This window comes from Phacochoerus africanus, chromosome 2 (assembly GCF_016906955.1).
Source record: "Phacochoerus africanus isolate WHEZ1 chromosome 2, ROS_Pafr_v1, whole genome shotgun sequence".
NCBI classification, from domain to species: domain Eukaryota; kingdom Metazoa; phylum Chordata; class Mammalia; order Artiodactyla; family Suidae; genus Phacochoerus; species Phacochoerus africanus.
The window spans coordinates 223,663,938-223,691,214 of NC_062545.1; the positions used below are offsets into that span (position 1 = coordinate 223,663,938).

Genomic DNA, 27,277 nt, shown 5'->3' on the forward strand with positions numbered 1-27,277 from the left:
GATCTGAGCTGCGTCTGCGACCTACACCACAGCTCACTGGCAACACCGGTTCCGTAACCCACTGAGCAAGGCCAGGGATTGAACCTGCAACCTCATGGTTCCTAGTCAGATTCGCTAACCACTGAGCCACGACGGGAACTCCTCTTTGTGCTATTCTTAATAATTATTAATTAGTTTTACTTGAACCTAAAAGAAGAGAACTTGAAAAAGGAGTTATCTTGTAGTGCAGCAGGTTAAGAATCCAGCATTATCACTGCGATGACTTGGGTTGCCGAATACGTGAGGATGCAAGCTCATCCCTGGCCTTGCTAAGTGGGTTAAGTATTCAGCATTGCTGTGAGCTGTGGTGTAGTTTACAGATGAGGCTCAGATCTGACCCCTAGCCCCATATGCCTTGGGTGTGGCCCTAAAAAAAAAAAAGAAAAAAGAAAACTTGGCAGAAGGTAACAAACATCCTTAGAGAACAACTTTAGTTAAAACTTAGTGGTCATTATTTTATTTTATTGGAGCAATGAATATTACTGTAGAAAAGTCTGATTTTTTTTTTCTGCCTCCTTGAAAGTGACTTGCTTTTTCATCCAAGATGACTGAAAAAATTTTTTCTTTGTCTTTAAAGTTCGGTAATATAACCAAGATACATCCAAGTGTCATTCATATTCATGTTTTCCTGGATTCCAATATACTCTTTAGTCTGAAGGGTTACTTCTTCATTTAGGGACAGTTTACTTATTAATTATCATGAATATTTTTTCTTTCAAATTATTGGGTCTCTTTTATGGGACTAATTTTTCCTAGGTTGAATTTTGTTCTCCATATCTATTATCTTCTAATTGTTTTGATTTTTTGCCTCTGCATGTATTACAATCATCTCAAATGTTCCTTTTTTGTTTTTGTCTTTTTGTTGTTTTTTGGGCCACTCCTACGGCATATGGAGGTTCCCCAGGCTAGGGATTGAATCAGAGCTATAGCTGCCAGCCTACTCCAGAGCCACAGCAATGTGGGATCCGAGCCACGTCTGCAACCTACACCACAGCTCACGGCAACGCTGGATCCTTAACCCACTGAGCAAGGCCAGGGATTGAACCCGCAACTTCATGGTTCCTAGTTGGATTTGTTAACCACTGAGCCACAAGGGAACTCCTCAGATCTTCCTTTTTGTTGATAATTCTGTTTCCACTAATGTCTGTTGATGTTTATATGAATTAAGTAATGGTATTTTGGCCCTAAGTTTATTTCTTTAGCACTAAAAGTTACTTTTTTATATTATTCTACTTTGTTTTGCTTTAGAGCTTGTTTTTAATTAAGATTGTATCATTTTAACTTTCTTATTATAAAGAAGCCCTTGGAGGTTTTCCTTGGTTTCTTGGATTATCTTTCCTTCTAAAACAGGTTCTTTACCATTTGTTTGCCCCATTCATTTGTTCATTTTTTTTTCATTCCCTCCTTTTATCTTCTTTTTGCTTATTTTTAGCTGTAATATATGTGCATAGTTTTTTTTCTTCTTTAAGCATGTTTGCCCTTGATGTTGGAGGCTCAGAGAACTTCTCTCTTACCTAGATGTGGTATGGATGAAATCTTTTAAATACCTTACCCATGTTACCTAAACTTGTTTGTTTCTCTTTCTTTCTTTTCTTTTTTTTTTTTTGTCTTTTGTCTTTTTAGGGCTGCACCCATAGCATATGGAGGTTCCCAGGCTAGGGGTGGAATAGTAGCTGTAGCCGCTGGCCTACGCCACAGCCACAGCAGTGCGATCTGAGCCGCATCTGCAACCTACACCACAACTCATGTCAACACCGGATCCTTAACCCACTAAGCTAAGCCAGAGATCATGGGTGCTACTCAGATTCATTTCCACTGAGCCACAGTGGGAACTCCCAAACTTATTTGTCTCTTGAGCCTTAATTTGAAAGCAGGGGTTGCTGGGAGTGGGGATGGGGAAGCAAAGAGAAAAGGGATGATTGAGAGAGCCAGATGGGCAGTGTGATTTTTAAGCCCTGCTCTCTTAAAATATGGGGTGTTTTCCTCCTGTATTTGCTCAAACTACTCGTGAATAGATTTCTCATACCTTTTTTCCTCCTTGAGCTTCAGACCTCTCTCTTCATTTTGCTCAGAGTAACAAATGTGGAGATGGTTAGAAAATTTTACCCTTGAAGTTTCTTTGTTGATTTTTCCCTGTTTTGCTTATTTTTCCCTTAGTCACTTTTCACCATTTTGAAAGCAATTTCTGATAAATGTTAGGATTTTTGTTAACCATTTCCCTATAACCTCTTGTTGAGGATTGGGGTAGAATTAAGAACTGTCATACATTGCATAGAACTCCCTTTTCCTTATTTTTACTGTCACCAGAAATTATAGTAGGTTAGCGCTGATAAAATTTGGCTTTCAACATTTTGTTTTGTTCATTTTTATTTTTTATTAGGTTTTGAAGAAGGGAGATTCTATAATTTAGCTCAGGGTTTCTTGGTACAAATGACATTTTGGTTTGGGTAATTCTTTGTTTTAGGAGGCTGTTGTGTGCACCGTGGGATGTTTCACAGCATCCCTGGCTTCTATCTACTACATGCCAGTAGCATTTCTGTAGTTGAGACAACCAAACATTTCTCCAGGCATTTCCAAATATTCCCTGGGGAGAAAAATCACCCTGGGTTTAGAAACACTGATTAACTTCATTTTCTTGTTGTTATTCCCCCTGGTAAACCCCTACATCCAAATTTTAAGTAGTGTAGCCTGGTAAGTATTATACCAAAGATATACATCAGATTTAGAAGAAAAGCTCGAATACACCCTTAGAGTTCAACTTAATACTAGGCACATGTTAACCATAGGACTTACAAGCTGTCTGAATAGACGTCAGTGAATTAAAAAGAATAATTTTGTGCAATATTAGGAATTCTAATGAGTGAAAAAAATCCTTTTTTTATAACTTATTGTTGGGAGTAATGATACTCAAAATAGATTTTTCTCCTTCATTAATTAAAGTCATGTTGTTAGCCAAGTAAGATTCTTGAAGAAAATTCTTATTGGCAATTCAGTTGTTTCCTGTTTAGGAGACTGACACTCTCCGTTTCTAAGCTAAATAATTGTCATGGTAAAGTAATTTCCTTGAAAAGGACAGGCATTGATTTAGCCCCTGTTACTTACAAATCCTATTTCAGTCAAATTGGAAAACTATTAAGTTTTTGGGAAAAAAATCAATAGATATCAGGAAACCATTAGATCTTGTAGCCCTTGCTATATCCTGCATGAGTAATCACTGTAAACAGCTGACAGGTATTTCGTTGTTGACGCAGAGTGATGCTTGGGAGACCACATCTCATCAGGGTAGGTGGACAGCTTTAGACACTGGAATGAGTTCAGTTATCCTTGTTTGCCCCCAAAACTCATTCTTTTAGACAGCTCTGTCACTAACTGGACCTGTGATGCTTTGAAAAATCAAATTCTTTCTTTGCTGTCAGTTTTCTTTTTCTTGCATTGTGGCATACTAATCAGGGTGTGTGATTTGGTACTGAACCAGTTTCTGTCAAAAACATGTTTTAACTTCTGCTTTGGAAATTATTTTTCCTCAATTAAAAAGATTCCCAAATTTTATATTAGTACTAATAAATAGTGTAAGGATTTGTTAGTAAGGCCATAGAGTGTGTAATTTTACTTTTGTTCTTCAATATAACTTACAAGTAAATTAAAATTTTTGGACAAGTTATTTTGGATTTATCCATCTTTTTTTTTTGCTTTGTGTTAGATAATTATTTGTGAACTGTATGGTTATTATATTTAGGAGAGAGAAAATAAAAATAAGACCTATGTGTGCACACAGCTGTGCTGCTCAAATTATTTAATTATTTTATTACAGCATTGATAAAAGCTTGATGTTGGGTTTGTATGTAGTAAGAGTTGGTCTTTTTTTTTTAATTGAAGTAAAAGCAAAAGGGGAAGAAGTGGGTATAAAATAAGTTGTTTTGATCACTGTAAATCCCTTAAGATTGTAAACCTGTATTTAGTTTATATGTGTTTGCCTGCTGATTCCATTTGAGCAAATTAAAACATTATTGGTAGAATTGTATTTCCTAGTATGAAGAAATATTTTTATTTGATGAGTGTTATCATATTTTCAGGTGCAGTAGCTTCTATGTTTTGGGTTGATGCTGCATTAGGGGTTGATATTTATCTTGATGGTAAGTTTGGAAATGAAATTTTTTAACATTTGCCAAGTAAAATGTTAATGTTATGGTTAAGATCACTTTTGTTGATTCATATTATACTTTTAATTGGTACTTTCATTGGTACTCTTTTTAAACTTGTTTTGTTTGATGATGAAGTTAAGTCTTTGTTCATACAGATTTTAAAGCCCCAGACAGTAGTAGAACTAGATGTTAATTTCAGCTCCCAGTTGAGGGCTTTCACTAAGGTTTTCCTTTTAAAATACCGTGTAGATTTTCCGTATTCCCTGTTGTTTACATGTTTAGTATGTGTTTTTTATTTTATTTATTTTAAATGATTTTTATTTTTTTCATTATGGTTGGTTTACAGTGTTCTGTCAGTTTTCTACTGTACAGCAAAGCGACCCAGTCACACATACATATATACATTCTTTTTCTCACATTCTCCATCATGCGCCATCACAAGTGACTAGATATAGTTCCCAGTGCTATACAGCGGGATCTCATTGCTTATCCATTCCAAAGGCAATATAGAGCTTTTTATTTTCAATAATGTGTATAGTATGAGGATCAAATTTCCACTTTCATTTTCCCTTGAAGATAAGAACTAAACAAAACCCCCACCCCTTACTTTCTTTACCTGAGGACTTTTGGGCTATCTTATTCATAGTCTTCATTTAAGACCTGTTAGAAACTTTCTGAATTAGACAAATATGTCCTCTGTGACACCTCCACCGTGATTCTTCACCTTTCTGTAAACCATATTTTTCATAGACTAAGGGGTGACATTTAAGAATTATTGAAGCTGGGCCTCATCTTTTGGCCTTAATATACATGGCATGTAGCTGCTTGAATTCTTTAGGCATCACCAAACTCATGTTGCTGTTATCTTTGAAAAAATTATTTAGCATATAAATTTAGAGATTGCCAAACTAATTGATCATTTGAAAACTTAGGTCCATATAATGTAAAACAGTTGTGTGAGTTAGATTTGGTGAGAACTATTAGAAATAAGATTTTCTAAGATGCCTCAGATTGTGAAACAATAATTTAAATAGGAAAAGTCTTGATTTTGATTATGTGAAAATTATTTTATACATATAAAATAAGTATAAATTGTATGAGTTAAGCTATCTCATGTAATTTAGAACATTCTCCCTTATGAAATTTGTCTCATCATATTTTGGATTATAAGGCCAGAGAAATATTATTTTCTTTTTTTATTTATTTATTTAACTTTGAACATTTATTTATATTATATTCCATGTAGTGCCTTAAAAAAGTGTTTAGCACTGGGTATAAATTTGAAATTGTCTATTTTTTATTTATTTATTTATTTTTTTGCCATTTCTTGGGCCGCTGCCGCGGCATATGGAGGTTCCCAGGCTAGGGGTCCTATCGGAGCTGTAGCCACCGGCCTACGCCAGAGCCACAGCAACACAGGATCCGAGCCGCGTCTGCAACCTACACCACAGCAACGCCGGATCGGTAACCCACTGAGCAAGGGCAGGGACCGAACCCGCCACCTCATGGTTCCTAGTCGGATTCCTTAACCACTGCGCCACGACGGGAACTCCAGAAATTGTCTATTTTTTAGATTGCAGTGTTGGCAAGAGAAAAAAAAACAGTATTTTATTAAGTGATATTTGTGAATGGAAATAGATTGGTTTTAATTTAATTTCATTCTTAAATATAAAGATGATTAAAAGATTTTTTCCTTTGTAGGTATCATAACTGTTGTGGATTCAAAATATGGATTAAAAGTAAGTTGAAAGATTGCTGTGAGTTACTTATGAACTGGATGAACTAGATGTACAGAGATTAATTATGTTTTTTTTTCTATATTTGTGTTTGTTTGAAATGTCCTTAACAAAAATATTTTTTCCACTGTGATTGTAAAAGATACTACTCTTTTTTTTTTTTTGGCTTTTCTAGGGCCACACCTGCAGCATATGGAGGTTCCCAGGTGAGGGGTCTAATTGGAGCTGTTGCTGCCAGCCTACACCAGAGCCACAGTAACGTGGGATCCGAGCCGCATCTGTGACCTACACCACAGCTCAGGGCAATGCTGGATCCTTAACCCACTGAGCAAGGCCAGGGATTGAACCTGCAATTTCATGGTTCCTAGTTGGATTCATTAACCACTGAGCCACAATGGGAACTCCAAGATATTACTCTTTTTAATGGCAGTAATATTATCAGGAAATTGTCAAGTGAGTGAGTTACATTTTTAATTTAATGTATCATGTTTCAGGAATTTTAAAAAGCATAAAGAATAATAAAGTAAATATACACAAAAAAGGTTTTTTTAAAGTATCCTGAACAGTAGATGAAATTTGTATATATATCTTTAAATTACTATTTTGTGGGGTTTTTTTTTTTTTTTTTTTTGCTATTTCTTTGGGCTGCTCCCGCGGCATATGGAGGTTCCCAGGCTAGGGGTCGAATCGGAGCTGTAGCCCCTGGCCTACGCCAGAGCCACAGCAACGCGGGATCCGAGCCGCGTCTGCAACCCACACCACAGCTCACAGCAATGCCCGATCGTTAACCCACTGAGCAAGGGCAGCGACCGAACCCGCCACCTCATGGTTCCTAGTCGGATTCGTTAACCACTGCGCCACGACGGGAACTCCTATTTTGTGTTTTTAAGTTAAATGTTTATTTTCTGCTTCTCTGGCTTGATGTGATTAAAAATTAGAAGTGTAATATTTTGTAATAAGAATAATAGGAGGATACAGTTTGGGTGTGTATAATCTCTCACTGGGATTCAGCTCTAACATTGGTTAAGCTTTTCTGTTTGATAGAGGAAATTAAGCTTAATTAAGTATACGTTTTTCTTGTTAAACAGCTGTCAGACACAAGCTGGAGATGCTTGAGTTTTTAAAAAATACTGCTTTACCTTATTTTGAAGTGATCAGGATTTATACCTAGGTTTAGGGATGGGGAAGCGCCTTTAAAAGGCATCTTGCTGTGAATGCTTTTACAGCTACCAGGGTCCTCAAATGCATTTAAATGAACTTCAGTTTATAAAATGCACTTAGTAAGATTTTTAAATACATCTGCTACATAAAGTAAAATAGCGTTTCTCAACTTCCAGAGTGAAATATTGCTAAAGTCAGAAGAGAATGAACTTATCCTCTATCTCCTAATCTATTCTGGGGATACGGATAGTACCCAAAGGCATCATTTCTTAGAAGTTTAGGTTTAATGTTTAAAAATCCATATCCATTTTGTATTCTACCCCACAGTATCTGAATTTCTTAATTTGGAAAAGGTTTTCTCCCAGCCCTTTAATAAAATTAGGGTGGCAGGCTCGTCAAATGGTTACCAATACTCCTTCATTGGTCCTTCAATTCCCTCAAGAATAGACCACCTTAATTTGAGAAGTTTGGGAAATAATTTGTTAATAGTCTTAAGAATCAAAGAAAGATTCCAGATATCGCAGTTTTACTCAGGAATATTCAACTGTTCTGAAATTATGATATTTCTGGAAAAATGGAGGAAGCAAAAGAAAAAGTTTAAATTCCTCATTCTGAGTGTTTACTATAGGGCATGTTTGAATCCATCTCCTGTATAAATTTATTACCAAGTTTGGGATATCTACAGGATGAATAGCAGGATATTTTATTTGTTCTCTTGATGGACTTAAAGTGCCATACCCCAAATCAAACTATGTATTTATGATTATAGGAATAATTGTATATGTATTTTGGATGTGGAGAGGAGTAGAAAAAAATCCATTATCAGTGTGATAGCGGCCAAAAAAACCAAAGCAGCATTCTGAATAATGCAAACAGAGTAAACGTTTAACCCCCTGCCACCTTGATAAAACCTTTTAAATTATTAAATCAATATACCTACACAAAACTGACATACTGTCAGGATAATGGAAACTTTAGATTTTCTAAGTCAGATGCCAGATAAATAACTTTTCCTTTATATAAAGAATTTGCCAACTTGTCCAATTCCTCTGGTTGCAAAGCTTGACCTCAGTAGCTGCTTGTGATTCAGAGAATTCTGAGGCAGTACAAGTAATGACACTTGGATAATGGGCAGCAATTTAAGGGTGTCATGCTTCAGAGAGCCAGCCCATCACAAGTAAAGCTGAGAAATGGTACCCTGTGGCCAGCCAGCCAAATTGAAACTGAAGTGGTAATTGATATCATGGGCTATCACTCTAATGGGATTGTCACCCATTGATCTGAAATATTCATTTTTTAATCATGGGGAAAGAATTGGACAACTTCAAATGACAGCTCTCTATTCCTAGGACTTGACACCCAGGCTACTGACATTGTTCTTTTCAGTTCTACAAATGTGACAGCATTTAATGCAATAGAATCAATGAATGAAGTTACACAGAAAAAAGGTCAAGTCAGAGGGTTCTTTTTGGTTCTTCTGTTGTACTGCACAAGCTGTTGAAACAATTCAATCAGAAAACAGTTTGGCTTGGAAAAGACCAGAAAAATAAATGGACTGACATTATGCAATAATCTTTTCTTAAAAGCTGAAATAGTGTTAGATCTATAACCAATCTATTGGAAAGAAGTAGCTGTCCTCCTTTTTTTTTTAAATATCATCTGACATCTTTGACAAGATTTCTTTTCTCTTTGGTCAACAACAGTGTTTTTTTCTTTCTTTTTTCCTTCCTTTTTTTTTTTTTGGAGGGGAGGGGTCCATCTTGTTTCTGTTTTCTGCAGAAAAGAATACCCTCTAAGCCCTTACTGAAATTGTGTCTTACAATGGTATTATTTCAAAGGATTCCTTTCTCTCTTACGATATGCTGAGTTAGAGGGTTGAACCTTAACCTTTTTGATATGTTGGATTAATTAGTATCAAAATTACTTTTGTCTTTTTTGATGTATAAGTAAAAGACAAGCCACAATCTCTAAGCAGAGATGAGGAATCCGTTGGGGATACCCCCCCCCCCACACACACAACTGTAAAATATTTTGGGGGAAAAAATTGTAAAATTTTTCCTTCCTTGCCTGTACAGGTAGAATAGGATGTCACAATTTCTATTTTTTAACCTTGTAAGTGGGAGTCATCTGACTTAATGACCGATGTTGTAGAGTGTTACTGGAGAGCATCCTTTTGAATAGCCTACATTGGTTTTAAGTTTTTTTGCGAAATTTGACTTGAGAATGTAAGAAGTTGCGTGAGGGAAATGTTTGAGAAAATATGCAGAGAAAATAAATGTTAGTGTGCACTTATTATGTTTCTTTATGTTTGTATAGCCATTGTATGTGTATAAAACACACAAGGGGTATTTATCTCTTCTGCTTTTTTATATTATTACATATCATATTTTTTGGTGGGGAGCAGGGAGGGCCTGTGCCCGTGACATGCAGAAGTCCCAGGCCAAGTACTGGATCCACTGCTATGCCACTAGGGAACTCTACATATCATATTCCTTTTTTTTTTTTTTTTTTGTCTTTTTAGGGCTGCACCTGTGACATATGGAGGTTCCCAGGCTAGGGGTCGAATTGGAGCCATAGCTGCCTGCCTCTACCACAGCCACAGCAACGCCAGATCCGAGCTGTGTCTGCCACCTGCACTGCAGCTCAGGCAACCCCGGATCCTTAACCCACTGAGCGAGGCCAGGGATTGAAACTGTGTCCTCATTGATACTAGTCAGATTCGTTTTCTGCTGAGCCATGATGAGAACTCCGTATATATCATATTCATAATTAAGTACGTATTTGGGTTTTTATTTGGGGAAATTTTAACATGTTTGTGTATTTGAGACTTCTTGACTACTTGGATGTAGTAAAATATTAGTCCATCCTCGTTAGCTTTGAATGAAAATTTCTAGTCATCTAGAGTAGTGAGTGCATTAAAAATGCAAGTTAGGCTTTGAGACGCACTGCCAGGAGTAGTTACCTCCTAAGCAAGTAGTCCTCAGTGGGGTCCTAACAGGAGATGGGAGGCCCTGAGGAGTTGCAGTCAAGGGATGTGGATGGACAAGTAGAGGGAGATAGGGACCGAAGTTTCTGCCACAGTGTGCGAAGATAGTTAAGGCCTCCCTCCTAAGGATCCCTCCTCCTGAATTCAGAAACAAAAACAAAAACACGAGTTATTTTGTGAAACTATTTTATTAATTACCTTTAGAAAGGAAGATTCAAAAACAAATCTCTAATTTTCTTGTCATATCTTTTTTATACTCCCCCAGCCCACAACCAGGAGGCCCTAAGTTAAAATGTAAATAAATCTTCCATAAGGTCAAAAATATAATATTTTGAAAATATTTCAAAATTTTAAAAGAACTGCAATATTTTAGGATCACTCAGATGGCTTGCTAAAAATATATCTTTATTAAACAGATTTAGGAATTCCCATTGTGGCACAGTGGAAACTAAATCCGACTAGTATCCATGAGGATGCGGGTTTGATATCTGGCCTCACTCAGTGGGGTCAGGGATCCAGCTTTGTGGTGAGCTGTAGTGTAGGTTGTAGACACTGCTCAGATCACACGTTGCTGTGGCTTGGTATAGGCTGGCAGCTGCAGCTCCAATTTGACCCTAGCCTGGGAACTTCCGTATGCCACAGGTGCGTACCTAAAAAGCAAAAAAAAAAAAAAAAAAAATTGCTGCTGAATAGAAAGGGATTTGTTGCTGCATGTTATGTAGAATTTTTCAAATAACAGCATCATCCATGTACCTTTGTCAACAAATAGGGAATGTTAACTAGAATGCATTCAGCATGTATTTGTTGAGTCTGGGTACCAGGTACTATTTGCAGAATGGTAATAGCCCTTATTTTCTAGAGGACATAGTAGGATTTTTATAGCCTCAGGCCAACAATAATTTGCAAAAAATAGTAAACTTGGCCTTTTGACAAGAAACAATTTTTGATACAAAATTCTTCAAGTTCTGTGACTTCTATAATTTCAGAGTGGGTCTGCAGTTGAAGGTTTTTCTCTATAGATTTTACCGAGAAAATTAAATAAAGTTAGTACCAACTTGCTCTTAGGTTCCAAGCTATTTAAGTACCTTAATAATCTATTGTTTCGTGAATTGAAACTGGTGTGATGAAGTAATTTTGAATATAATTTATAGGTAATCTTTATGAATATACTCTTATACAATTAACTTTTGTGTAGTTCTGTATACAAGACTGAGCACATTTCAGTTTTTGAAAAATAACCCAATAAGGGAGTTCCCATCGTGGCTCAGCAGAAACAAATCCGACTAGGAACCATGAGGGTTTGATCCCTGGCATCACTCAGTGGGTTAAGGATCCGGTGTTGCCATGAGCTGTGGTGTAGGTCGCAGATGCGGCTCGGATCTGGTATTGATGTGGCTCTGGCAGAGGCTGGCAGCAACAGCTGTGATTAGACCCCTAGCCTGGGACCCCACATGTGCCGTGGGTGCAGTCCTAAAAGGGCAAAAGACAAAAAGAAAAGAAAAGAAAAATAACCCAATAATAAGGTATCCTGTGTTGTGACAGTGTTAAATTTAGTTTCTTTTTATAAAATGAAAATAGCCATTTCCCATAACTGTTGTGAAGGCTAAATGAGATAATATGTATAAAAAGAATTTAGTAATTTATGGAGTTCGATTCAAATACATAAAGTATTAGTATAATTGAATTACCTCTAACATCAGTAGGCAGCTTTTTATTGTGACAGAGAACATCTGTTTTTGAGGGCTAAGGTAATGAAGGTGAACCATTTTTCAGAGAAGAATCTTATGGCATTGATGACGGGAAGGATATAAATAGGATTATGGAAAAATAATAATTGCTTTCAGAAATATAAAAAACTACCTTGTAGACCTCTAAGTCAATATGAAAAAATTTTTTGGAGCTATTTTGACACAGGTAGGATCAGCACAATAAACAGTTGCACAGAAGGGTCAAGTCATTCAAGTGTGGGTTTCAAAATGATAACCTGCTTTTATGCTGGATATAGGGGTGTGTCCTTCTTACAGCTCATTTGTTTCTAGGGAATTGAAAGGACCTGGTACTGAGTTCAGAGTGTATGCTTGTGGGGGAAGGGGTGGAGAGATGGAGGGAAGTCTATGAGGTTTTTAAAATATAATTTCAGTAGTCATCTCTTTTTTATATATGTAATAATGAATATTTAGAACAAGGACAGTTTTGTAGAGGGAAAACACCTAAAATCGGAACTATATTGTCCTGTGTTTTTATGACAGTTTTTAAATCTGGAGGGTTTTCCTTTTAAGAAAAAGAAGAGGTCAAGGGAACAAAATTTAAGCCCTCACACCCCGCCTTCCTCTCAAAAATCCCCACAGGTTCATTGTAGGGAAAAAGGTAGAAATTAGGGAAAAAATGATTGGGTATAAAAGTTAATTCACAATTTGGGTATTTAGTAATAGAACTCATTGAAGTTTTTATTAGAGTCCAGAATGAGTCTCTAAAGTGGAATCCTTTGTATTGATGTTAAGTTGTGTGTTACACCACAGTAACTTTTTTTCAAACTTTGTTCTTGTTTAGCATTTAGCAGAAGAAAAACCCGATGGCCTTATCAATGAAGCTTCTAGGTATTCATTTATTTAAAGTATATATTGATTATTGGCTAATTGGAAAAAGAAAAAAAATTTTTAATGTGTGGACATAAGTTTTTATTTCTCTTTTTTTTCCTGAGGTTTCTATTGACCCATACTACAAAAAAAAAAGCAAGGTGCTCAAATCATGAGTGTATAGTGCAATGAATTATTGCAAACTTATATGCTTATGTACCTAGTACAAAATGAACATTGCTGGCCTCCCAGAAGCCCCCTTGCAGACATAGGCTGTCCTGACTTCGAAAAAGAAAATTATTGATACGAAGATGAAAACAAACTGAGAAGCATAAAAAGAAAGCCTTGGTCAAGGAAAATCTTTTTTCTGGTATTTGAATTATTGCTAACTACTTATACTGGTCTGATAACTAATGTTCTGGTTAAAACTATTTCATAGTGTAACATGAGTGCTCAGCACAGACCTTCATTGTGAGGAACTTGAGAAATGTTAACATTTAAAAATATTTTCTTGTTCTCATATAATTTCTTTGAGATTGAATAAGACTATTAAAAAAAGAGTTGGTTCACTTCCTTCTTTAACAACAGTAATACATCTGATTCAGATGTTCACTGTGATTCAGATCAACAAAGGTGCAAATATGGAAATAGTTGCAGTTTAGCATTTGGAACCTTTTTTGTTTAAATACCTTTATATTCCTAATTGACTTGTCTTTGGACTTTTGAATATTGAAATTAGTTTGCCTACCCAAAGTATGTTCTTGCCAATGGGAAAAAAGGTTTGGGGATAGACTATTATCACTGACCCACGATGCTTTTGTGTTTAAAGAGGAGGTTCCTCCCTCCTCTCCCCCTACCTCCCCATGCACCCCGATTTGCTGATGATGATCCTGTTATAAATAATAAAGACTGCAAGCAGGTGATTAATCCTCTATTATTTTGGAATACGATACTCTGTTATTTTGTAATCCAGCCTAAACACCGCTTTTATTATATAGCGATGATTCTCATTAGACTGAACTTAAATATTTTTGTAACTTTTTTATTAAAATATTTATTATATAAAATGTAAATAAGCCAAATAGATCAAAATGTTATAAAAGCCAAAATAAAATTAAATATGGAAGACCCCCAGTTTAAAGATTGCAACTTCTTATATTTTGGGGTAGGCACATTCAATCTTTATTCATATAAAATTAAATAAAAATGGAATTGTTTTGTACATACTGTTGAAACGTGCCTTACAATGAATTGATTTGTTTCTGAGAATTTGGTTGTGTTCTTTGAAATAATTAGCTATACCTCAGGTGGTGTAAAACTAGGATTAGGAACATATAATCTAGTGATTAAACTTTTCTGAAGAATTGAGAAAAATTTAAAGAATCCTTCCTAAGCTTTACTACTCTTGTTAATAGAAAATAAAACTTATAATTATAGTAAACTATTTTGTTATCCAGCATCCTGTCAATTGAATTCTTTAATTTGAATTTTTATAGAATGTCTCTTTTACGGAAAAAAAATATATATTCATAGTGTTGAAGACAATAATTGTTCAAGATCTTGATATATCATCTGAAGTATAGTTTCTTGAAAAACTGTTCATTGTGGTATTAATGTCCAGTGAACTTATTCTCTGTATTTATTTGAAAATTATGGCGAATATTACATAGAGTATTTGAATAAGTAGACTGTCCTTATTCCTCCCATATTGGAGATCTGAATTTATGCTTTTCCTTATAAAGAAAATCATGAGTTGGAAATCATCCTAATTTTTGTAAACCATCATTGTTTGTAAACTTTTTGAGGCTTTTGTTTGTAGTTTCAGAGTGGCAAGTAAGAGCACTTAGTAAATATTTTTTGAATAATGTGAACTATGAATTTACATAGTGATGAATACAATTCATCCTTACTGTTTGAAGAATGATAAATAGATTAGGGGTAAATTAAATCATTATATAGTATTCTATGTACTTCTTAATTGCTAATTGATCTAAAGGAGGTATTATTTATTTTAAATTTCTTAACTTTTCTTTTTGACATCTGTTCTTTGTTTGCTAATCTAGGCAAGTTGCTTTGGCAGATATCATCATCATCAATAAAACAGACTTGGTTTCAGAAGAGGATTTGAACAAATTAAGAACAACTATTAGGTACAAAATTAGAAATGTGTGTGTTAAGTACCACCAAATTAAAATTGTGTTATGCAAAACATTTTTACCATGACTAATTGCCTTGTAGAAATTTAAGGTTCAAGGTTGACTTGCTTGAAGTATCATTAGGGAACCACATATTTTGTTGTTGCCTAATTGACTGTCATGTAAATAGTGATATATAAAATTATTCCCTGTTGCTTACAAAATATACAGTTAAACCTGAACAGTATGGGGTTTAAACTAGCAGGGTCCACTTATACATGGATTTTTTATTGTTGTTGTTGTTCAGGAAGCATAATGTCTGTATTTTCATTTTATAAATCTTTTTTAACTGTGGGGAAAAGTTTGTGTTGGATTAGAGATCATAGTATGTAGAATCTAAAGAACTAGGATTTGAGTCCTGATTCTGTCTTGACTCTGAGCTGGTTGCCCTTGAGTAAGTACTTTATCAGTTCCTCTGTCTTTGAGGCAGAGATAGCAGGATTTTTGACAGCAAGATGGAGTTGGCGCCCCCTAACCCTTGAGCTGTTTAGTTAACTACAGTCAAAGTTCTTGGACTGATATTCAGGTTCTTCTGACTCCATCTTCCTTTTCCTGTCTTCTCTTTGACTCTCCCTACATGAAGTTCTCTAACTTGACCTGGGATGATTATTTACTTACTTTCCCATGGGTGTATCTTACCAGATCCTTTTTTTCACTCATAATGTGTTCTCACTCTTACTTTATCAGTCCTTGAATTCCTTCATTGTCTCTCTCTCTCTCTTTTTTTTATTTATATTATCCATTCTCTAGAACTCATTCGTTCCCCCCAGCCCTTTCTCCCTCCCTGCTGGGAAGTGTCCCCCAGCTCAAGTGGTTTCACTTTTCCCTGAACCCTCATTGTCTTTGGTCTTCCTTAACTGTCTAACCATGCCTGTCTTCCAGCGTGTTTTAATGTCTCAAGTGTCTGTGGCCAGTGTTGATCAACACAGAACAATATGAATGGTACTCAGTTATGTGTTAAAGGATCCAACAGTCATTTGAACTTTTCAAATGAGGTTAGAGTTTAGAGACTTAATTATTTTATAAGACCTAAGCTAATAAAGGACCTCTACAAAGAGACATTCGATAGCTTTTGTTATTTTCCATGGGTACAATCGCTTTTTGAGTCTATCAGTGCCAATTCACATATATTATAAATTGAATCAGTAAAGGTAAGGCTTATTAAGATTTTGGCTGGAGTGATTAATGATTGCTGAAGAAAGAACTGATATTTTTTCTGCTTATTTGGTCTTATTTTAGTAGTACTATTCTCTTAGACGTCACTTGGAAAAGCTAAGAAAAAGCCTATACCTACCACATGGAGGGTAGGTAGTGTTGCAGAGCATTATATAATATTTAAGATCTTGGTCTTTGGGAATCTGCATTTGGTTTGAGTATTATTTGAGATGTAAACTTCACACGGTGCCTGATAAATAATAAGTGCTTTGCTAGCTATTATTATAAGTTTGTAGTTTTTTTCTTAGTTTTACATAGTAATTTCAAGTTACAGTGAATGAAATAATGAAAGAAATAGATGATTGATTTTTTTTTTGTCTTTTTGCCTTTTCTAGGGCCGCTCTTGCGGCATATGGAGGTTCCCAGGCTAGGGGTCTAATCGGAGCTGTAGCTGCCGGCCTACGCCAGAGCCACAGCAACTCGGGATCCGAGCCACATCTGCAACCTACAACACAGCCCACGGCAACGCTGGATCCTTAACCCACTGAGCAAGGCCAGGGATTGAACCCACAACTTCATGGTTCCTAGTCAGATTCGTTAACCACTGAGCCACAACAGGAACTCCATAGATGGTTGATATTTTTTTAAAGTCTAGAAAAATGAAGGTGGTGAGTGGGGATTACTTCTACTTGTTTTGACCCTGATCTCAAAAATTTTGTTTCTCTTTGCAAAATCCTGTGCATCATTGTGATTGCTAGAAAGGAGAACATAATCTGTGTAGCGCACATTTTTGGCATAAAAGGAGTGATTATTACCACTGGGCTTTTCTACCCTCATATCTCTAACATGAGCAGTATTGGCATCAGTCAGCTAGTTGCCAGCCTGTACTATATAGTAGTACCAGAAAAGAATTTGAAAAAGCACGGTGATAAATTACAGACCCTTTTTGTTTTTTACCCTTTTTGTTTTTTTACATGAGACTTGTGACTGCCTCAGAATTAGATTTGGGGAATTAGGAAATGAAAAACGTGTTTGGAAGGAAATAACCATCTGCTTATAGAGTATATTCAAGAGAGAAGATTAATAAAAGTTTTGTGAATTATTAGAGTCTTGCCTCAGAATCATTGTTTGGGAAGCCTTACCCATGAGAACAAGTTTGAGCAAATAGCAGCTATCTTCAGCAAGTAACCCTAAAGGCAATGGAATTGATGATATAAATAGATGAAGTATACAGTATATTGGAAAGGATTTAACAAATATTTTTGGTGCCGTGCAAAGGGGGAACCAACAGAGTTGGCAGGGAACTGAAGAGGTTTTTCTATTAAAAAAACAGAACAAAGAAAACCAGCAGATATGTGACTGAATACTGAGGACAGGCTGGTATCAAAGCCACCAGTAACTAGGTTTTTATTTTTAGCATTTGTATAACCCATTCCACAGTGTGTGTTGAGGAAAATTAGATGTCAGTTAAAATTTTGATTTATTTACTCATTTTAAGAACATTAGAATTTCTGGCTATTTATGAATCATTTTTTTCTAAAATGAAGGATCTTCTTTTAAATCACAAAGTAGCCTGTCAATTGTGCAGTAGATTTTTGCATATCATGTTTTAATGCATAAATGTATTACTGATTTATGATTAGAAGGAAATAAATCATTAAACTATAAAAAATAGAAATTTTGGAGTTCCTGCTGTACCTCAGTGGGTTAATGATCTGGCTTTCTCTGTGGAGGCACTGGTTCAATCCCTGCCCTGATGCAGTGGGTTAAGGATCCAGCGTTGCTGCAGCTGTAGCATAGGTTGAAACTCTGGCTTGGATTTGATCCCTGGCTTGAGAATTTCCATATGCTGCTAGTGCATTTGGAAAAAGAAAAAATAAATTAATTTTAAAAATGTATGTATCTATGTTTGTTTGTTTTTTATTTTTCTCTAGATCTCTATATATTTGTATATGCGTACTTCAAGTTTCAGAAATAATGTGGACTTCTTTTTAACATTTACTTTTTACCTTCTTCATTTTTGTATTTATTTCAGATCAATAAATGGACTGGGAAAAATTTTAGAAACACAAAGATCAAGGTACTTTTAAGAAACGTTTACTAATATTAACAATATATAATTTTAGTTAATAATAAATATTAAATAATTGATAACTATGATTCTAATATAAGAAAAATACATGTGCATTTTTAAAAAATGAAGCCCTTTAAAAGGTTGTTCTTAATGCTCTTTATAAAGTAGTTAGGCATATCTAGTTAATATATTTGCTTCTCCTTCCTGTAACTAAGATTACACTGTGTAATTGTGTAACTGCTTTTTCTTGATCTTAGCCAAAAGGCTGAAAGGGATGTGTGCTTTTTCTTTAATGAAGAACAAAACAGAGGATTTTGAACCACTCAAGGAAGTAACTTGTATAGAAATCTTAAAAAGTATACTGTTAGGATTTTTATCTTAATTTGAGATATTTCAATGGCTTTTTAATATTTAAAAAACTTTCATAGTGTTTCATAGTTGCAAAAATAATCTGTCATGTAAAAGTACATGTAACCTTTACCTTAAGTTCCTAATTCATTCTTTAAAATTTTTTTTTGATTTCTTACAGGTTCTTCTCTTTAATTCTGTTCATATAGTTGTGCATTACTTTATAAAATAAATGTGTTCTTCAAACATCTGTAAAATGGATTTTTGTAGATTGAACCCTATTTTGCATTGAGTGTTATCACCATTTTAGAAAATTTTTGTACAGGGATATTGTGTTAAGTTTATTTTTCAGCAAGAACGGCTCAGCAGCTGATAGACCCAGCAACATGCACCCAGCAGCTCTGAGGCTCACAGCTGGCAGTCTAGTGCCACCCAGTTCTTAATTCAGAGATTCTTTCCTTGGAAGCACAGCAGAGGCCTTCGTTGAGTGGCTTGTCTGCTATGGTAGAGATTAGAGGTGCTGACAGACTACCAGAAGTGTTAGGCAGTAACAGCAGCAGCTGCTTATGTGCATGTGAACAGCTGGGGAATTAATTTGGTATGCATTCTCAAAAGCTGCTCATCTGCTGGCAGAGGTAGCCGAAGAATGCCCTTGGTGTTAAGTCCTGTACAAGCATATACCACATGTGCTCCCTGGATTTCAAATTCCAGTGTAGAAGGTCTCTGATAACCTAACTCATACCATGAGCCATTTCTCAGAGTTTATTATCTTCCTGTTGTATTTCACTGTTTTCTTTCTCCTTCAATTTGCTTCTCTTCACACAAGACAAGCACAATGCTTAAATAAGTTTTTAAAAATCATATCCATGAGTAGCTGTGGTTGTGTTGTAGTAGCATTTATTTGGTTTATATTTACAAACATCATAAATCAATTTTAAAGGCCCCTGGATCTTGCTTAAATTTTTTTTTGTTCATTTTCATTTTTGACTTTAAAGTCCTGCATAAAGATTTCATTTTGAATATTTTATTTTGTAGCAATTTTGATGTTTATATAATATTTCAAACATTTTCTCTATTAATTGTAGAACAGTAAACATCAGTGATTAAATTTTGTCACTTCAAATGAATGAACAAGTGAATAACACCTCCTTTTTCCTTCTCTTTTCAGTGTCTGGTGTTTGCCAGTACATCTGAATCTAGGGCTTTCTGAATTACTACTTTTTTTTTTTAATCTCTTAAGCATTTTGTGGTTGGCAAACTAACAATCATAAAACGTCTATAAACTTGTGTAGAGAAGGCTTACGTATTAAAGTTACGGAATAGAATGGTATAGTCTTACTGGTAAGACTTAAGTTGATTTTGAGACAAATAGAAGTTCTAATGGACTTAGAAGTAGGAGTGGAAGATAGGAAGAAGTGCCATTCTTATCTTTTCCAGACTTTTTTTTTAATCTTGGAGATTTAAGTCAACTGTACAGAGGAAAATTGAAGTCTAATTGATTAACAATAAGTTAATTCAACATTTTACTGAGCATTCCCCTAATTGCTAGGCATTCATGGCATGTTGAGGATTTAAGCAATGTATAAAGTAAAAACTCTGCCTTTAAGGAGATTAGTCAGTTGGAGGAGAAAAGAAAACAAGCAAAAAATCAATATATTAAATGTTATTAATGTAACAGGAATTTTAAATGCACAGAAAGATAGAGGGGCAGCTATGCAACTCTTCTTGATAGAGTCAGAAAACTTTGACTGGAGAAGGTAATGATTGACCTGAGGCTTGAAGAATGAATAGGTGTTTTCCCGATGGACAAGATTGGCAGTGGCTTTTCCAGCATAAGAAGATTTTGTCTTCCAGAAACCTGTGAATGTTTTACAATGTCTAGAGTGCATTGTATTATGTTATGGAGAGAAAAAGGGGTATGACTACGGAGATGGAGAAATTACCACAAAGGGTCTTGAATGCCATGACACAGGATTTGGATTTTCTCCTGTACTCGGTGAGGAATTAATGAAGGATTTTAAAAGCAGTGTAACTTTGGGAGATGGAGTGAATATTCTGCTATTCTCCAAGTTAGAAAATACAGGAAGGAGGAGCAAATTGGGGTAGGGTAGCAATAGCAGTGGGTTTGAAATGCCATTAGGGAAGGCATTTGGAAATTTAGGTCTAGAGTTCAAGACGCACTCTTAGATGGTGTTAACAACTTACAGATTTGGAATGATCTGATGGCCTGTTTCTGAGCCTCACTGAACTTTGAAAAGGTGGCTATATCCCTGGAGTAGTAGTTAAACTTGCCTCTCCGTAGACAGCTGGAGAACTCTTACTTTTTCATTCTATCGTCCGTGGCCTTAGGCTCCTTAAAGCAGTCTCTAGACACTGGGATAATTGAAAGTTCCTCATAGGGAAAGATTAGGTACTCCTGGCATAGATAGTTCAAGGAACTAGGAGAGAAGATGAGCGTTGGAACTTTTTTCTTCCCCTTCTGTTTTTTTCATTCTTCCGTTCAGTTTTTATATGATGGTAATAGTCTTTTTATTTTTTTTTTCAATACTGATGTTTTGAAGAATGTCTAATGTTTTTATTTCTTAAGGAGGAAATTAAATTTGGTGCCATGAAAATTAGCTTTCTACTCACAGGCCTTGGATGAATGAAGGAATTTATTTTTCATAGTAATACTAGGTTTGGGGAAGGTTGATGGCAACTTTTTTCTGGAACCTTAGACTTTTTCCTCTTTTACTCTCCTTTGAGAGTCTGGTGAGATACAGTAAGAGACAGATATTTTTTTATTCTCTGAAGAATTTAACCTGTACAGACCTATTGTTGATCCTGTTTTAGAAATATCAAAAGTATATGGGTATAAAGTAGAATTGTCTGTAAATCTATGATAGGTACTCTCAAGGATACTGCTTCAGCGAAAATTGTAGTCTGAAACTTGTGTTTTGGAACTGACTTGGTATTCATAAAGTTGGCCTGAATTTTGATATTCATGATTGGCATGTGTAAACTTTTAAAACTTTAAGTTATTTCCTAAATTAAAGATGATAAACTTGGTGGAAAACTTAATTCATTGTCACCTGTCAGTATAACTGTTCAACTGTGATGGTGAAAAAAGAAATATGTGGAGTTCCCGTCATGGCGCAGTGGTTAACGAATCCAACTAGGAACCATGAGGTTGCGGGTTCGGTCCCTGCCCTTGCTCAGTGGGTTAACGATCCGGCGTTGCCGTGAGCTGTGGTGTATGTAGGTTGCAGACGCGGCTTGGATCCCAAGTTGCTGTGGCTCTGGCGTAGGCTGGTGGCTACAGCTCCGATTAGACCCCTAGCCTGGGAACCTCCATATGCCGCAGGAGCGGCCCAAGAAATAGCAAAAAGACAAAAAAAAAAAAAGAAAGAAATATGTTTAATGTTAAGGCTTCAGTCTCTTATGTAAATTGATATTCCAAAATTTCTTCATGGAACATTTACTTCTTTGCTTGATTATTTTCCTAATTCTGCTCATCTAGAATGTCCAGAATTTGAAATGTTGTTACAGTCTGTTAACATAGAGCCCTGGAGTATTCTTCTTTTAATAAGATGGGAATTTGCCTGCCTTGTGCCGGGATAAGTATTCATAATCTAACAGTTCTGTTGCCACAAGTATAAATATACGGCAGACGTTGAGAATGAAAAAGCAGGCACAGCTGGTCAGTCCAAAGTTAAAGGGAATGGCTTAGCTTACATGTTTTTGTATTTGAAAAAATTTTGAATTTGCAGTTTGTTTGCCTTTGAGAAAATGTAATTAGTCCCTGGAGTCTTAATTTTGAAAATTATACTGTTGTCATTTTCTTTAAACATTCCATAATTGATTGAAGAATTCCTTCATTGATTGGTTATAGCTTTGATTATGGAGAAATCACTATCCTTTACTGTTTTATAGGCTGACATAAAAATTGGAACTAGTGCTAGTCTTTATAAGTTTACATTTATGTATTTAAGCCAAATCTAATATTAATTGTGATATTAAAATATCTTAATCATCACTAAATAATTCTAACAGAAATAATGTTTATTCAGATAGAGCACTAACTGGGAAGTTTCAATTGATATGCAACCCGATCTGCAGGAAATAAAATCAAACCATATTCTTTGGATGTACATAAAGGTCCTAGAGGGTCCTAGAGTGAATATTTGTATATTGATTGTTTGACTTCTCATATTCTTATCATACTACCTGTTGTATCATGAAAGAGGGGAGGTAGAATACAAGAAATACAGAAACTCCAAAGATAATGTACCTATACTACTATCTTATTTACATTTGTTTAGTTTTCCTCATTTCATCTTTTGGATAATTACTGCTCCTTTTGAAAAGTTTCAATTCTTTAAAATTTCATGTAAAAATTCTATGACAATTTTTTACAATAGCATTTTGTTCCTTGCCTGTTATTTTTTGTTTCCCAAAATAGCATATACTTTTAACTTTTATGTCTACATGTCTGGCAAAATAGAAGTTATTTTCCTTGATTATTAGAATATAATTTACAAAATTTCACACTGTTCACTTTGATTTTCTTTCTTTAGAGTTGATCTCTCAAATGTATTAGATCTTCATGCCTTCGACAGTCTCTCTGGAATAAGGTATGTTCCCTGTATTTTGGTCACTTATTGTGATGTACTTTTTGTTCCACATTTACAGAGTTAAAGGAATGATTTACACAGTTGCACATTTAATTTATACTTCCTGTCATTCTTTTGGCATACAGGACCATTCCTAATGATTATATTCTTGAAAGATTTGCTAACAGGATGTTTGACTATCACATGCATTTTCCTACAGAAATTAGAGTGTAAATTAGCTTTAGAGAGTAATTGTTAATGTTTCTTTACCAACAGCTATGTGTAATTCTTTCTTTGAGAAAATGCGTGAAATACATAGAAAATTTTAGTTTGGGGTATTCACACAGGTACTCCTTTACTGGTAGTGATGGGTCAGTTTCCAGCTTCTTTCCCCAGAGGGAATCCTTTTGATAAGGAAAAGAAGAATGAATCTTTATTCCCTGGACATTGGTTTCTTCTTTTATTTTTAATCATCCTTAACCCTTTTTTTTTTTGAGGGCCACAACCATGGCATATGGATGTTCCCAGGCTAGGGGTCAGAATCAGAACTATAGCTGCCGGCCTACACCACTGCCACAGCAACCCAGTGTCCAAGCCGAGTCTCTAACCTACACCACAGCTCATGGCATCATTGGATCCTTAACCCACAGATTGAGGCCGGGGATCAAACCTGCATCCTCATTGATACTAGTCAGGTTTGTTACTGCTGAGCCACAACGGGAACTCCTCCTTAAATGTTTTTAAGTATAGAGTTCGGTAGTGTTAAGTATATTCACATCTTTTGCAATGAATCTACAGAACTTTTTCCATCTTGTAAAACTGAAACCCTGTACCTATCAGATGACAACTCCCCACTTTCCCCCCTCTGCAGCCCCTTGTAACTACCACTGTTACCTATTTTTAACAACTTGACTACTTTAAATACCTCAAATAAGTGAAATCATACAGTATTTGTCTTATTCCAAATACTTGAAAGTGACTGGCTTATTTCACTTAGTCCTCAAGTTTCATTCATTTTATAGAATGTGACAAGTCTGTCTTCCTTTTTAAAGGCTAGGAAATATTCCATCGTATATGTATACCACTTTTTATTTATCCATTCATTCACTGATGAATGTAAGCTGGATAAGCAAATATCTCTTCGAGATCCTGCCTTAAATTCTTTTGGATATATGCCCAGAATTAAGATTGCTGGATAATACAATAGTTCTCTTTTTAATATTTTGAGGAACCACTATACTGTTTTCTATAGCAGCTGCACCATTTTACATTCCCATAAGCAGTGCACAAGTGTTCTAGTTTCTCCACATCCTTGCAAACACTTGCTGTTTTCTGTCGTTTTTAGTAGTAGCTCCGCCAGTGGGTATGAGGTGGTAGCTCATTGTGGGGTTTTGATTTATATTTCTCTAATGATTAGATACTGAACATCTTTTCATTTGCTTTTTGGCCATTTGTAAATTATCTTTGAAGAACTATCTATTGAAGTACTTCGCCCATTTTTTAGTTGGATTATTTGTTGGTTGTTGTTGTTGCAGAGTTGCAGGTGTTCTTAAATATTCTTGGTATTAACCCCTCATCAGATACATGGTTTGCTAATATTTCCTCTAAGTTCTTCTGAAGTAGATGAGTCATGACACCCTTATGCGAATAGTATCCTCTCAATACATGGGGGAAAGGAGCATCCTTGTCTCTGAAGACAAAGGGAGACACGGAGGAATCTGAAGGCACAGCCTTGCTGCATTTCCCCTAGTTTCCTGCACTTGGCTCATATGCTGTCCTATCATACCTTTCCACTCTTCATCAAACCTGTCATCAAAATACTCAGGTTTAACCATTTCTGCAAGTCTTCATCTGCCTAGAAAGGCTTCTTTGTCAGATAAAATCCTTGTTAAGTTAATCTTTGTCTAATTTTTAGACCCAGCCAAGGACTTAAAAGTGTAGAGGAAAACTTTTTCCTTCCTTGCGCAAGTTGTCGGCAGTTGTTGTCCAAAAACATTAAATGTTGAACATAGGGACAGAACATAAAGTTTTTCAAACATTTTTCTAAGGTGATCTCAATCCATACTTACTGAAAAAGAGTTATAATGCGTTAGAGACACTAAAAGAAGTAGCTATTTAATGTGAAACCCCTGCTCTGGATAAGGCTTTTGCATAACTTTTCTTTGTGCTTAGATCCTCAACAGGAGAATCCTTTCCTGAGCAACCAGCTGGGAAGGATTTAATTTAACACTTTCCCTAAGACCCCCCAATGAGACTCATTCCCTCCAACCATTCCTACAAGCCTTTTCTCTTTCCTAAACTTGCTGTTACTAATTTACCCCTCACTGTTCTTCAAGGCAAAACATCTGCAAGGTTTTAAGTCCTTTTCCTCCTCCTGACCTACCCCCATCACTCTCTAAAGGTATGCTACAGTTGTTATGGTTATGATTTGTTATGCCATATTGATCTTCTTGCTCTTTTCATATCAGAACAATGCATTTTTAAGATTCTGACATTTTGTTTTTCTCTCACCCACTGATAACTGTATAGAGAGCTTATATTTATGGATACTATTTTTTAAGTAGATATGTTTAAGGGGAAATATTAATAAAGGAAAAATTTACCCTCTAACTTTCTTTTGCGTTGCAGCATTATTTTCATATGAAGAAGCATGGGGGAAGGTGATGAAATTTTGAGCAATTGTAAAATGCTTATGTGTATATTCCTACGCCTGTATTAGAGCTGTTGAAAAATAAAAAGAAATCTACTGATATATTCAACCACAGCATATATGTTGCTAAAGATTAATTTTTCTTTATATTGTATGTGTATATATGTATGTAAATGTATGTACATTTTTAAGAAAAGTTTTTAAATGATCTGCCAGCATTTGTCTATTAGAATATGTGTACAGAATGTAAAATTAGAACTATGTGATAGATTCAGTTGTGGAAAATCTCTTCCTTATTTAGCTTTGTATCTCTAAGTAATATATAAGATTAAATAAGATATGTGTGGCTCTCTGAATTTATATCAATTATTCTTAGTTTGCAGAAAAAACTTCAGCATATGTCAACAACACAACCTCACGCTGATCAGGTAAAAAAAAATTTTGAAAATGTTTTTAAGGTATCTCTTTAAATTTTTCTGTTGAGGATTGTTTCATTTCCACTTTTTTAAAAAGAGCATTTTTTAAACTATTTCAATAGTTTTCAGAATTTAAATGCTTTTGAGGTCATCCAGTCTAGCTTCTTAATGCATAATAATTCATCAAACCAGAGTTATTTAGAATCTTAAAAAATCATGCATTCTGGCTTCTCCATTTTGTAAGTCATTCAACATATTTTGATTAGTTCTTCTGATGGTAATTATAAAAGTAGCTAGGGGGTTCTCTATGTAGCTTATTTTTAACTGTCTTCAACAAACTGATTAAGGAAAAGTCTAGTATAAGCATCCATTACTTGTTTAAATAAAATTGACTTTGGGTTTCACCTTCAGATAGCACTGTAAATTTGAACTCTTTAAGGTGTTTTTCATACTCTAAAACTAATTTCTGAGGTAAATATTGAAGATGTTATGGACAAAGTGTATTTTCATTGTACCCATCTTTCTTTTTTTGTGTGTGTTTTTGTCTTTTTGCTATTTCTTTGGGCCGCTTCCACGGCATATGGAGGTTCCCAGGCTAGGGGTCTAATCGGAGCTGTAGCCACCGGCCTACGCCAGAGCCACAGCAACGCGGGATCTGAGCCGTGTCTGCAACCTACACCACAGCTCAAGGCAACGCCGGATCGTTAACCCACTGAGCAAGGGCAGGGACCGAACCCACAACCTCATGGTTCCTAGTGGGATTCGTTAACCACTGCACCACGACGGGAACTCCCCATCTTTCTTTTAAACAAGTTGTGGATGGTAGAGCTTAAGGGTAACTTCTTTCTTCCATTTAAACACAGAAGGGGACATGTGAGTGAGCAGTGTGCCTAGCATTCTCTCCTTTGTCTTGAGACTGTCACTTATTTTTTGAGTCATTAATTGTAATAGGGCCAAGATAACAGCACTCTTGCTCATTTGTCCTCATTTTGGCTCATGTTTATGGGGAGCTATATTACCATGTTTATGGCATTTTTATCTCAGAAATTTTTCTTAATAGAGTATTCATCTTCACGTGTCTGTATTTACTTTATTGACGTATAATTGACCTGTAATATTTTTCTAGAATATAGTATTATGTGTTTCAGGTATATAACATAGTGATTCAGTATTTTTATACATTGTGAACTGATCACCATGGTAAGTC

At 35.5% G+C, this 27,277-nt stretch overlaps 1 protein-coding gene across 4 annotated transcripts in view; it reads left to right on the forward strand.

Annotated features, from left to right (window-relative positions):
- Positions 1 to 27,277, forward strand: part of LOC125120039 (COBW domain-containing protein 2) — a 52,503-nt gene that overhangs the window by 15,596 nt on the left and 9,630 nt on the right. For 3 of the 4 annotated variants that reach the window (XM_047767735.1, XM_047767732.1, XM_047767731.1), the window contains exons 5-11: positions 4,113 to 4,172; positions 5,883 to 5,920; positions 12,615 to 12,661; positions 14,704 to 14,790; positions 18,026 to 18,070; positions 22,969 to 23,025; positions 26,031 to 26,082. In XM_047767735.1, the coding sequence (XP_047623691.1) occupies positions 4,113 to 4,172; positions 5,883 to 5,920; positions 12,615 to 12,661; positions 14,704 to 14,790; positions 18,026 to 18,070; positions 22,969 to 23,025; positions 26,031 to 26,082 (386 nt within the window). Of the gene's footprint in view, positions 1 to 3,178; positions 3,322 to 4,112; positions 4,173 to 5,882; positions 5,921 to 12,614; positions 12,662 to 14,703; positions 14,791 to 18,025; positions 18,071 to 22,968; positions 23,026 to 26,030; positions 26,083 to 27,277 lie in introns of those variants that run through there. The other variant, XM_047767733.1, reaches the window with a different exon arrangement.